The sequence below is a fragment of the Scatophagus argus genome, chromosome 5, assembly GCF_020382885.2.
Source record: "Scatophagus argus isolate fScaArg1 chromosome 5, fScaArg1.pri, whole genome shotgun sequence".
Classification (NCBI taxonomy): Eukaryota; Metazoa; Chordata; class Actinopteri; family Scatophagidae; genus Scatophagus; species Scatophagus argus.
In genome coordinates, this window is record NC_058497.1 from 21,272,226 (window position 1) to 21,284,585 (window position 12,360).

Consider the following 12,360-nt stretch of genomic DNA (forward strand, 5'->3'; position numbering starts at 1 on the left):
TAAGGAGAGCACGTAAATCCAAGTGAAGTCGAAATCCAAGTCTTTAACTGAGCTTACAAACAGGGGTATTGACAAAATGATGCAAATGGTGAGTCATATTAAGCTTCACTCCAATTACCAGCTTTTTAATATCTCTGTTTCAGACCACTTCTGTGGTTTACACAGGCTTCCACCTGTCAACTCAAAATGGCCTGTTTTGTGACAGAGTTGTGGTTCGTTTCTTTGTTTTCTTGTGTTTTTTTTTTTTCTTATGGATTTTACAAACAGTCACTTCACTAACAGTTACCATCTCCATGATGCATTCAGTATCAGGAAAGATAAATACATGCAGAACATGCAGCAGACCATGCTTGGCAGTTATTGTTAAACATGACTTTGTGCTTCCTCCTCCAGTCATCACGTGTACACATCACCAGGGCTGTGTTAGAGCAGTTCCTCTCCTTTGCAAAGTATCTGGACGGTCTCACACATGGGGCGCCGCTGCTGAAGCAGCTGTGTGACCACATCCTGTTCAATGCCGCAATCTGGATCCACACTCCTGCTAAGGTGAGCTCCTGCAGGTAACTCAGCCCATGAAGAAGAAACAGGTATCTTTGCATGCAATCAGGCTAAAGCGGATGCATGCTGGGAGCTTTGAACCGTAAAAGGCTACAGTAATCCTCAGATCATCATTGCCTCTGTAAAGGCGAGATTTGAAACTGTGAGTCTTCACACGTGATTGCGTTCCAAAAGAAATAGGGGTGGGAATTTTCTGTGTTGTCAAGTGTGTATCACACTGTTGTATTGGTGAGATTCCCCATGGCAGCAAGCACAGCCGGTAATAAAAGTACATAGCAGAGTCCATACACGAGATATATTCTCACTATCACAAGATCCCAAATGGTTGTAGAGTCCATCACTTGTTTCCACTTTCCTGTTCTCAACCTATGCAAGTTTTTTAAATGTCCCAGAGCCCCTTCACCTCTTTTGAGTAATGACCCATGAAAAAGTAGGATGAGGTATATCAAAGGAGCCGAGTTTGTGTGGCAAATACATTTGCCTCAGGAATGCTGCTGATGGGCCAAGCCATGAATAAATAAAAGGAAGAAATAAATATGAGGCTTGCCTGTGACACTCCACCAAAATAGAGCATGGAGAAAGAGGGAGTGAAAAATGAGAGAAAAGGCAAGGTAATGAAGTGGACTAGAACACTTTGAGCTACAATGTCAGAGAGAGCCATGCTGGCTCCTTCCCATAGGAGAAGCCACAAAGTCTGCATTTCCTCTGTCCCTATCTGCTGCACATATACAGAGAGCAAGCTGTGTGAATGATGGGTGCATGCATTAATTACCTGAGCTCACCGACCCTGTCCTCGTAGACCAATAAGATTTTATGAGCGCATTTCAGTTTTCTGTTCTCATGGAAATTACATTACTAGCAGCATGGTGTTCACTTATCTCTAGCGTTTAATTTCTGTAGCCCCAAACCATATCACATCACGCTTACATTGTAACCACGCTGCCACCTTTCATCACGGCTCGCATTTGACTGTTTAATATCCTATAATTTATGACGTATGGGAAAACGCCCTCAATATTTAGAGCCCGAATGACTGTGGTGGGATTAGAGTTCTTGTCAGGTCTGTCGCTAATTACAGAGTACATGCTAATCATCTCTGAACAGAGTGGCGCTGCGACAATTATGAAATTGAGTAATACGGGGTCAGTGGCCGACCCTATCATACACTAGCAAGGATCACAGACGCAGCTAGTGCAAAACGTATACGGTTCATGGAATTAATTACATGAATGCATGTATGTGTGTGTTTCCACTCCAGGTACAGCTCTCTTTGTACACATACCTTTCTGCTGAGTTTATTGGCACGGCAACCATCTACAACACGATTCGTCGAGTGGGCACGGTGCTTCAGCTCATGCATACGCTCAAGTACTACTACTGGGCCGTCAGCCCTGCAGACTGCAGCGGTATCACGCCAAAGGGTCTTGGTGAGCATATTTAGCATTTTGGATTTGTTTCTGTGTAAGTCAAGCTACGTTTATTCGCTTTTTTTGCTGTGGAATGTGATTTGATTAGGGATGTTGTTAAACTGTTTTCCATCCATCCTGAGGCTCACTGAAGCAAAGCTCAGTGTTTTGGAAAGAAAATGATTGGGAGTGAACCAATCACAGTCATTGTGTGCAGTCACAAGCCTGTTATCAAAGTGTCTTCCTGAAATGGCAGCAGCTCCCCCACGTTTGAAATGACTCATTCCCACATGGAAGCGCTTGGCTGTCAGCTGTTAGGACTGTGGCCATCACTGGAGATGACAGTGATGCATACACGCCACATCAATACTGTTATCCCCCCAGGGTGCTTGGTGTGGGTGTTAGGCCTCTGAAACTTGGGCCAGAAGTATGACTGCCATCCTCTCTCTAGGAAACCGCATGTCACCAAGCAGGCTGTGCTGGAAGTGAAAGTGTCCTTGAACTGCCATTTCCTTTTTGCTGTCCATTATTCTTTTCTAAAACTATTTGTGTTGAAGTAGAGGGGTTGTTTTATAGTGGTAGTGAGAGCTCAGTTTATGCTGCACCAAGGTGTAATGAAATCTACTTCCTGAAGGTCAAAGCTTAGACACCTTGATACAATCCTGGCCATAGAGTCAAAGGTGTTTTCTTCCCAGAAGCATTTTTTTTTTTTTAACTTCCATCGGCACACATTTAATAACACTGCAGTGCCACTGGCTAAATCTAGCAGTTTTTAACCTGTAAAACAATATATATATATATATATATATGTGTGTGTGTGTGTGTGTGTGTGTGTGTGTGTGTGCACAATATGCCACATCGAGGAAAGTGGCTTCTTCCAGCTGGGAGTGATCCTAATTGATTTCCTACTGAAAGTCATAGTGATCTCTAGACTGAGGTTAACTGGGATGGAAACACATATCTATAAGTTAGGTCAGTCCACACGGCCCTCAGTCTCACTGTTCCTGATTTTAATTTGTTTCTTATCCCATCTGCTCACACTGTGCGGTGTCCCTTGTCCCTCCTTATGCTGTGCAAGGGAACATTACAAGACATAATATTTGATGAAAGTTTATCCTGAAACTCATGTTCAAGGTTGGTGAACTATATTTAGCTTAGACATCAGAGGAGCGTTTCTCCTGAATTTATTTTGAACGCATCCACTACATTGGACACTCTCAGTAGGTGTTTTGCTGCTTTCACCACTGTTGAATAATAGATTCTGATGTAGAAATCACTTGTTTGGGAAATCTTTCTCTGTGTAGCCTCAGGCACTGCAGTGTAGTTCTGCTTTATATACGGGAGTATCAAAGGACCAAGCAGATTTCTGTTTTGTTCAGTCAGACACACAAGTCAGAGATGTCAGGTTATTGTAAAAACACCAACATAAGAGCTCTAATGTCATCCATCTTTATATTACAGTCAGTGGTTGAGCGTGAGGAAAAACTCTGCGCTTACCAGTCCTCTGCTCAGTGACCCAAATGAGGTTCCTTGTCAAAGTGTTTGTGCTTAAAGGTGCAATAAGCAAATCAGGAGATTATCTCATTCCCAGATCATTGACACCAATGCTTTGGGTCACCAGTTCAGCCTGTGAATAATTTAGTATGTTGGAGGACGAGGGAATGAAACTCAACAATAATTTTATTAGCACAGAACAACACAGAAGTATAAAGGGGGGACACACATCACAGCTTTTAGATTGTAAAGAGGTGCACATACAGGATACAAGTATTGGACTATACTCTATATTTGTAAATGATCTTCATTCTATGAGCTTCCTAGTTGAGTCTTCCCTAAAATCAAGCACCACTGTGAATATGATGCTGACTGTTGTTGAATTCCTGGTAGATTGTAATGGGTTGAGAAAATGGCTAAGATTATCGGGAAGACATATCTGGAAATGGATCGCCTTCCTTCTGTAGGTAATTTCCAGAGTGGGTCCGGTTCCATTGATCTGCGCTTGATTTGGCAGGTCACTTTTTCTCTCTGTCCTTCTAAACTGAGAAATGACCAAATAAAGACTCATACGAAGAGGGAGAGAGCCAAGAACATAATGAAGTGTTCAATTATGGGGACAGAGAGAGCACATTTAAAACAGAGCTCCTCCAGCTACTCGCTCACTGTTTCTGGAAGTGCCTCCTCTTTTTTTTTTCCTCAGGTCTTAATAGAGATTGCTATCAAATTAAAGCCATGTATCATTCGGTTATACACACAATCACTGCAGGCGCTCACAGACAGATGCCCATTGCTCAACTTCCCTGAGCCTGTGATATGTATCCGCAATCCAGGACATAATCTGTCTTAATCTTTATTGCTCTCCTTTGTTTATGTCTGCCTCTGTTTTACTAAATAATGAATAATGAGATGGGAAGTTAGCAAACCTGTTTGACTGGTCACCACTTTCAATTCAAGCTGGTTTTGTTTTGTTCCCATTACACAAGTAATCACCAGTGACACACAGTGTAGGTGCTTCAGAGGATCTGAAGGATAATCTGATCAAGGCTTGTGGTTGATTTGATTTTTGCGTATGCCTTCATTCTGTTGAATTAATTTGATGTAACACACAAATTACTGATTACAGGGAGGCAGTCAGGGAACGATTTGGCACATAGATGTGCTTCTTTTATCAGTGCCTTGCTTCTGATTTCCACGTTTACACCTGGGAAATCCACTGGAGCAGCTGAAATGAAGGTTAGAGAGAGAGAGAGGGTTGTTTGGAGAGAGATGTTTTTGCCCATTCTGTCATATTATTCCCCTCATGTTTGCCCTGTGCGTGTCGCATGAAAAGTTAAAGTCCAGTTAAAATTCAGCATTCTCAAATTGCTCTCAACAGAGCAGGTGAAGTTAGTTAAAAGTGGAGAACAATTCTGGAAACAAATGGCTGCCTCTGCATTCACAAATGCTTGTTGCATAAGAGTGTTTTATCTTATGAGTGAAAATCTCTTTATTCTAGCTATACAAGCTGTGGCTTTATTATCATCAGTCATAAGCCAAAATAGGATTGCTGCATTAATCACATGGCCCCAAATTGTTTTTCAATAAATTCTTTTTCCTTGTGCCCCTGGGATGCAGGAAGTAAAGCAATATGCGAATGGGAAACAAGAGCTGCGCACAGCCGCTGAGCATAATTGGTTGTGAATAACTTGGATGCAGTGGCTGCGGTAATAATGTTCTTATCATCCCCTTCATGTCAGGCTCTGTCCCTGCACAGGGCTTTCCTCTCTCACTCTATTAATCAGTGTCAGGATGCAGTGATGCTTGCCATCCTCCTTCAACCTCAGGGAAGGAGGTTGGTTCATCATTGATTAAATTGACTGGCTGTCATTGATTACATTGACTGAGTTTTGGTGCGGCCGATTGGCCAGGTGTCTACTGCCGTTGTGCCTGTCATCATGACACAGACACCGTTTCAAATGAACACGTGTCCTGCCGGGGTGGAGGTTGAAGTTTATCAGGGCTGCGAGGAGAAGAAAGACTTGGCCCAAGTGACCAGTTTTCTCTGAAAGGCTTTTGGCTGTTGTATTTCTCCCAGTGACTGTCATTTTATGTAAAAGATTTTGTCAGTGTGTTTATACCTGGCTGCCTCCACAGCATGAATGAGAAATGAATGAATATATGCCAGGTTTTACTGCCAAAATGAAGCTTTTGTGCTCCAGTGAGAGTGCTGCTAATCTTGAGGGAGATTCATGTTTGCATTGTTATAAGTTTAATGTATGCCATGTCCTGCATTTTCTGATTTGTCTGACTGGATAGCTCTGCGTCGTATTGATCTGCCTGTTGCTGCAGCCCATTAATGTGCTTACTCAGTGTACATGTTGACACTGTTTGGTTAAAAACTAACGAGCTGAGCACATTTAAGAGGATCTGACTGTGTCAAAATGAATCCTTGTGCCAGCAGCTGTGTGATATGACAGTTAATCAATGCTTTCTGTCACATACTGCTGTCCTCCTTTATTTGCACAGCATACAGACACCTGCTGACGTCGTTGTGCCTGTCAGAAGTTGAATGAGGTTCATGACAGGGATGGATTGCAGTGCGAGTCTAACTTCAGAGTGCCAATGTGACCTTAAGTTGGCAGTGGCATTCTGCGTAGTTTTAATGAGATGTTGGCCAGTGTGATGGGCAGGTGAGACTGTGGTGACCTTGGACAGGCTTCCTGGGCACTATGCTGTGACTGAGACTAACGGGGATATACGGAGGCTTTGAACGCAGCATGAGTGATAAATACATTTGGATTTAAGCACCCATCCTGAACTTAAAATGTGCATATAGCGAGTATATAAAATATACTCTAATGATTATGAATGTACCAATTCTTCTGTGCTTACAATCTTAAAGAGTGGCACACACTGGGTTGTTGATACAATTCTAAAGCTACAGCAAAGAAAGCTGAAAGTGTCTTTGAAATTTTCCTGTTTTTTTTTGCCAGCTTTTTCCCCAAAGCTCACAGGAAGACATCAGTGGGAGAAATATTTAATTCATTCTTTTGTTATCTATAAATCCACTTATCATTTGGAGGGTTGCTAACTCTGGTCAAGAGGCAGGGTCCACACTGGACAGGTCACGAGTTCATCATTGGGCGGGAGATAAATATTTCATAATCAGTCAAAAAATATATATAAAATAAACTTTAGATTGTGAAAATAAGCCAAATAAAACATTTCCAGTAAAAAAATGTAGAGGAGACAGGAAAAGACCTTTTTTGGTTCCAGTTTTATTGCTTTTATTTACTTTCTCTCCAACTACAGATGGCCCAAGGCCGACCCAGAAAGAAATCATTTCTCTGCGGGCATTCATGCTTCTTTTCCTCAAGCAACTCATCCTGAAGGTATATCCCACCTGTCTTCATTCCTCACCGCTCCTCACACAGCTTGATTTTGAACCACAGCGAGAAAATAAGGAGATTGTCACTTCTCCCTGTGTTATCTGCCTGCTCTGTAATAAATTCAGTGCTGTTTATTTATTTATTTCTTCTAGGAAGCATGTGTGCTTGGAAGAAAACCAGTTGTGGTGAAACTAATTTAATGAAATCATTAGTCAGTCAGGCAAACATTAATAAAAGAAAGTTTTGATAATTATTTAATCATTTAATAATTTATCAGGTAAAAATACCAAACATTTGTTGGTTCAAGCTTTTCAAATTAGACAAACTGATGGTGATTTTCTTCGCTTCAGTTAATTGTAAATCACTCTCTCTGGGGTTTGCTGCTGTTTATCTGACAAAGAGCCTTTTCTAGTCATCACTTTTTTGGCTTTGGCTTTTTTGCTAATTAAATTCGCTCAGTTATTTAAAAATAAATTATCTGCTTATCAATATAAAGTATTATCTTTCTGGACTACATAGTCGCATTTGGTGCGTTTCTTTTAATGTTTTATACTTCACAGTTTAACTTAATGTATTCCTTCCCATATCCCAGTGTGCCATATCTCTGCAGATAATTATCTTGCCACATTCTGTCACAGGGTTTCCGTGCCATGGCAGAAATAAGAGAGCTTTTGACACTGAGGAGAAAACAGAATCGGCAAAGAAGACTTATCTGGGTCTTCAGTCTGTTTTGGTGCAGAAACCTGTAAATTCTGAAGTGCATATCTAATCTAAGCACAGCAATAATAATTTCCACACTAGAGGCCAAAATACGTCCTCCAGTAATTTCAAGGATCTTTTTTACATCTGCACCAAATTGAAAAATACTGCAGTGCTTTTTTGTCAGAATATATACCAGACATACTTTACATTTAGAATGCACTGACCCTTCTCCAGTTATTTGCCCATTATATCATGTAATTGTTTCTCTGTTCTCAGGACCGAGGTGTGAAGGAGGATGAGCTGCAGAGCATCCTGAACTATTTGTTAACAATGCATGAGGTACATGAGAGTCTGTGTCTGTGCCAAGTGAATTCACTCGGTGTGTCAGTGTGCCACTTTGCTGCACTGAGCTACAAGGTCGCATTTTATCTTCAGAGTTGATATTCTAGGAGAAGTTTATTCTTTCCAGTATTTAAAGTATCCAGCAAAATGAATAAATCTTTTCGATTAACAATGGAGGGAAAAGGCAGCCACAGTCAGAAGGTGTACCATGGGCCCAGGTGTATCCTGCAGTTGCAGGTGCTATGACTGCAAGGCGCATACATTAAGTCTTTGCTGCATCTGCAGTTACAGAGTCTTGGTGAACAACAAAGACTGTATTCTGTCTTTTCACCTGCTCGCTTTTCTGTTCTGTGTTTATCTCTCATCATCTCTCTCTCGTGGTTTGTCCACAGGATGAGAATCTCCATGATGTGTTGCAGTTGGTGGTAGCACTCATGTCTGAGCATCCAGCCTCCATGATCCCAGCTTTTGACCAGAGAAACGGAATACGGTAAGCCCCTTAGGGGGAAAGACACAACCCCTCCGTCGTTCAGGCACAAATTGAAGAGGTGATTTCACAAAATAAACCTAAGCATCTAGCCCTCGAGTTGTTGCTGTGTGCTTATGAGACTCGTGAATAATTCATGAGTTCAGTGGAAAAAAAAAGACCTATGCATGGAAAAGTAGCAATATTAACATATTGATTTCAGAATATGACACGGATGATCAAACTTACCCCATGTGATCCTATAAAATATAAATGCACACAATGTAGCACTACTTGTGAGTTCTGAGGAATTCATTGCGGAAAGACTGCCGCTTTCATTAGGACATACTTTTAATGCTAATGTAAATTCTCCCTGAAGGAAAGTTGTTGTCAGCTAACCAATGCAGGGCCTTTTCATCAACAGGCCTATACTTTATTCTGTCAGGACAGCGTGCTGTTGCCAGCTTTCACTGCTTGTGTCTGTTCCAGGGTAATCTACAAGCTCATGGCCTCGAAGAGCGAAAGCATTCGAGTGCAATCCCTCAAAGTCCTCGGCTACTTCCTCAAGCATTTGGGCCACAAGTAAGTAACCGATTCCAATGTGTTTGTACTACATGGTAATTACAAACTATAAGTGTTTTCTTAATAATGAATAGTCTTAAGATTTATTTATTTATTTAACTGTCAGAGGTATGTTACCTGCTGTTATCTGCATTGTCAGTTTGTGTTTTATAAGCCTCTCTGTGTTCATGTAATGTCCAGGTTTAACAACATTACAATAGGCTGCTAGGGCAGAAACTGAAAATTCATGAGGCTTTACCTTCAGGAAGATGATTCATCTGTTCCTGCCACTCCTTTGTAAAAGTGGGCAGTTAGAAGAGCCAAAAAAACTTTTGACTGGATGCCAGTTTTGCAAATTAGGGTGCATTTCCTTGTAGAACACCTGAATTCCTGGCATTGTGCCCTAAAAACATTACTTCACGTACAAGAGTAGTGGAAGAGGGCTAGGTTACTGTCCTGCAGAGTAAAATAAATAAATAATAAACTACCAACTAGGATGTCAGCATATCCACTGCATGCTGCATATTGGAGAGGAGAGAGAAAAAGCCTATGGGTGGGGAGAGCCCGTGTTACAAAATGCAGGATTCAGGGAGAGGATTTTGCTGTGCTCGCAGTGGTGGGGCACCAGGTGTTGTGGTGTTGCCAGTGCCTGATGAACAGAGGAAAAAAAAGCCCCCATAAGCCTGTGCTAGACAGCCCCGGGGGCAAGGTAAAGGCCAGTAGCCTCAAGGGACCTGAGGGCTTCATGAAAGCCAGCCTTTTACTGCTCATTTTCTTTCGTACATTTTAACACACCAGTCTAGTTCACTGTGAGCTAGTGCAGCTCATAAAGAATTAAACATGTTTCTTCTACGCTTTGTTGGTTTGTTATTTGAAGTTAATTTATTTTACATTCATCGGTTCAGTGATGTTACCTTTTGTTTGTGTCTGATCAGGGTTGATGAGTCACATAATCACTACGACGTGATCTACAGATTTGTTGTTGATACTTTTTGCAGGTGGCATACAGTACAAAACAAGCAGACTAGGACAGCGCTGACATAAGCTTGGCTTAAACTTCTGTCTTATCATTTCAAAAGATGAAAGTAAAAGATAAACATAATGTATGTTGCATGTCAGTTTTGTTGTTTTAGAACTAAATTCATGTCCTGCTTTATCGCTACTCTAACTGCAGTGTATTTAAAAGCATCCTGTTTTCATATTTTGAACAGTGTGCCTTCATTTGACATGGTCATGACTTCGGATTCAAACTACATGCAGGACAGAAGAGAGTGACTTTGTCTGGATATTACACTCATGAAACACGTACAGCAAGACCTCTCCTCCCGCTGTACCTCACTGACTGAGCAGTCTTGTACAACTTCTACCTCATCTCGTTGTTCACCATCAGTCTGGACTTTTCTCCCAAGTATTCATATTTACACAATTGAGAGAGATCCTGTTTGACTCCTAAGTGTCCAATTTGCCAGCCTCTGCAAAATCCCCCCCCAAAAAGAAATTCCAAAAATGTCCCACATTGGTCTTGAGACAGTAGCAGCAGCAGCTTTGGCTTAGCACTGTGACAGCAAACTGCTTATGCTGTTTGCAGAAGTAGTTTGTCACTGTTGAACCCATTCACCTGTGGTATGCCTCTGTTGTATCTTGGAGCCATTCCTACTGACAGGTTATCTTCATTATCCTACACACGTTCAACGAAATTCCCCCAATTTATGACAGCAGGCAGTTCCTGACAGTTGTCTCTGGAGCCCGGCTCCCTGTGGGTGAGAATTGGAAAGCAAGTTGGCGGCCCCCACTGATCCTTTCAGTGGCTTAGGGAGCTCTAAACAAGGCACTTTACCATTATGTCTGTGTGTGTTTATCCACAGGAGGAAGGTGGAGATCATGCACACACACAGCCTCTTCACTCTTCTGGGAGAGAGGCTCATGCTGCACACCAACACTGTGACCGTAACAACCTATAACACTCTGTACGAGGTAACAAAACATTTCCTTCCTCTTGAATGTGCCAACTTTGCTGCACCACTGGTTTCTGTGTACACAATGTGTGACCGACATCCTCTCACTGCGTCCCTCATCAGATCCTGACAGAGCAGGTGTGCACGCAGGTAGTTCACAAACCTCATCCAGAGCCCGACTCCACTGTCAAAATTCAAAACCCAAGTAAGCTTGCTATGTGTCACAAAGAGTTTTATTCTCTCTGAAGAGCTTGGTTCTCTGGTAAAACTGACAACGTGTTTGTGCACATCTGGCATCAGTGATTCTCAAGGTGGTAGCCACCTTACTGAAGAACTCCGCCCCCAGTGCTGAGCTGATGGAGGTCCGGCGGCTCTTCCTTTCAGATATGATTAAACTTTTCAGCAACAGCCGAGAGAACAGACGGTGAGCAGAACTTAAACCTTTTACTCACCCACTCCATCAATTATCTTACTGAATAATGGATGGCAGAGAAGAGGGGGGGGGCGGGGGGGACACTGTTCCTCCTGCTTGCATCATGTTTTATAGACTCATATGGACACTAAATAATCCATAGACATGCACATGTTCTCCAGCAGATGTTTGTTTTTTGACAGTTGCTCATTTCTCTCTTTTTTTCACTCTCACATCCAGTCTCTCCTTGTGACAGACACGCTTTAAGACATATTGCAATTAAATTATAACTCTTAAGAAACCACTGACCCAAATCAACAACATAATTAGCCCATAATTAATAGGCAGACAGAGCTTCACCAAGTCAAACTGCTGAATTGAAAATAACACTTAATTGGTTTTCACTTGCTTGCTCCTTTTCTATCTTGGCTATTGTTTTGTGAGATGCTGCTGCCAAATAAACAAACAAATTAATGTGATAATGAGTGGCTGGATGATCAAAACAAATTATTTTAATGTGAATAACAAATACCATAAAGCAACTGTATGATCTCTGGACACAAAGAAAATATTGAGGAGATGCAGAAAGAATCATAACAGATTTTTAATTTTGAAGGGAAAACTCAGAGTAGAATTGATGTTGTTGAAAATTCTTTCTTTTAGCACCCACACCAATTACAAATTTTAGACCTGTTGAAGATAAGAGGGTCAGAGTTTGCTTAAACTACTTAAACCTGTTATCTGGATAAAGTGAGGCAGATTTTGTTTTCTTGATCTTGTGGTTATGTATGTATTTCAGGTGTCTGCTTCAGTGCTCTGTTTGGCAGGACTGGATGTTTTCTCTTGGCTACATCAACCCTAAAAACTCTGATGAGCAGAAGATCACTGAGATGGTGTACAACATTTTTCGTATTCTGCTCTACCACGCCATCAAATATGAGTGGGGAGGATGGCGTGTGTGGGTGGACACGCTCTCTATAGCCCACTCTAAGGTGAGTACTGTACTGTACAACATAGGAAACACTGATATCTACACCTGAGGGAGACACTTTTATCTAATTTGTCTTATTTTAACTAAATTGATCCTCACAAA

The 12,360-nt window shown here is 41.6% G+C and overlaps 1 protein-coding gene across 2 annotated transcripts in view; it reads left to right on the forward strand.

The window, feature by feature from the left end:
• Positions 1–12,360, forward strand: part of nbeab (neurobeachin b) — a 178,071-nt gene that overhangs the window by 58,560 nt on the left and 107,151 nt on the right. Inside the window, exons 12-21 of one of the 2 annotated variants that reach the window (XM_046389619.1) lie at positions 394–546; positions 1,817–1,985; positions 6,753–6,832; positions 7,808–7,870; positions 8,266–8,363; positions 8,829–8,921; positions 10,766–10,874; positions 10,979–11,060; positions 11,156–11,279; positions 12,067–12,259. In XM_046389619.1, the coding sequence (XP_046245575.1) occupies positions 394–546; positions 1,817–1,985; positions 6,753–6,832; positions 7,808–7,870; positions 8,266–8,363; positions 8,829–8,921; positions 10,766–10,874; positions 10,979–11,060; positions 11,156–11,279; positions 12,067–12,259 (1,164 nt within the window). Of the gene's footprint in view, positions 1–393; positions 547–1,816; positions 1,986–6,752; positions 6,833–7,807; positions 7,871–8,265; positions 8,364–8,422; positions 8,922–10,765; positions 10,875–10,978; positions 11,061–11,155; positions 11,280–12,066; positions 12,260–12,360 lie in introns of those variants that run through there. The other variant, XM_046389617.1, reaches the window with a different exon arrangement.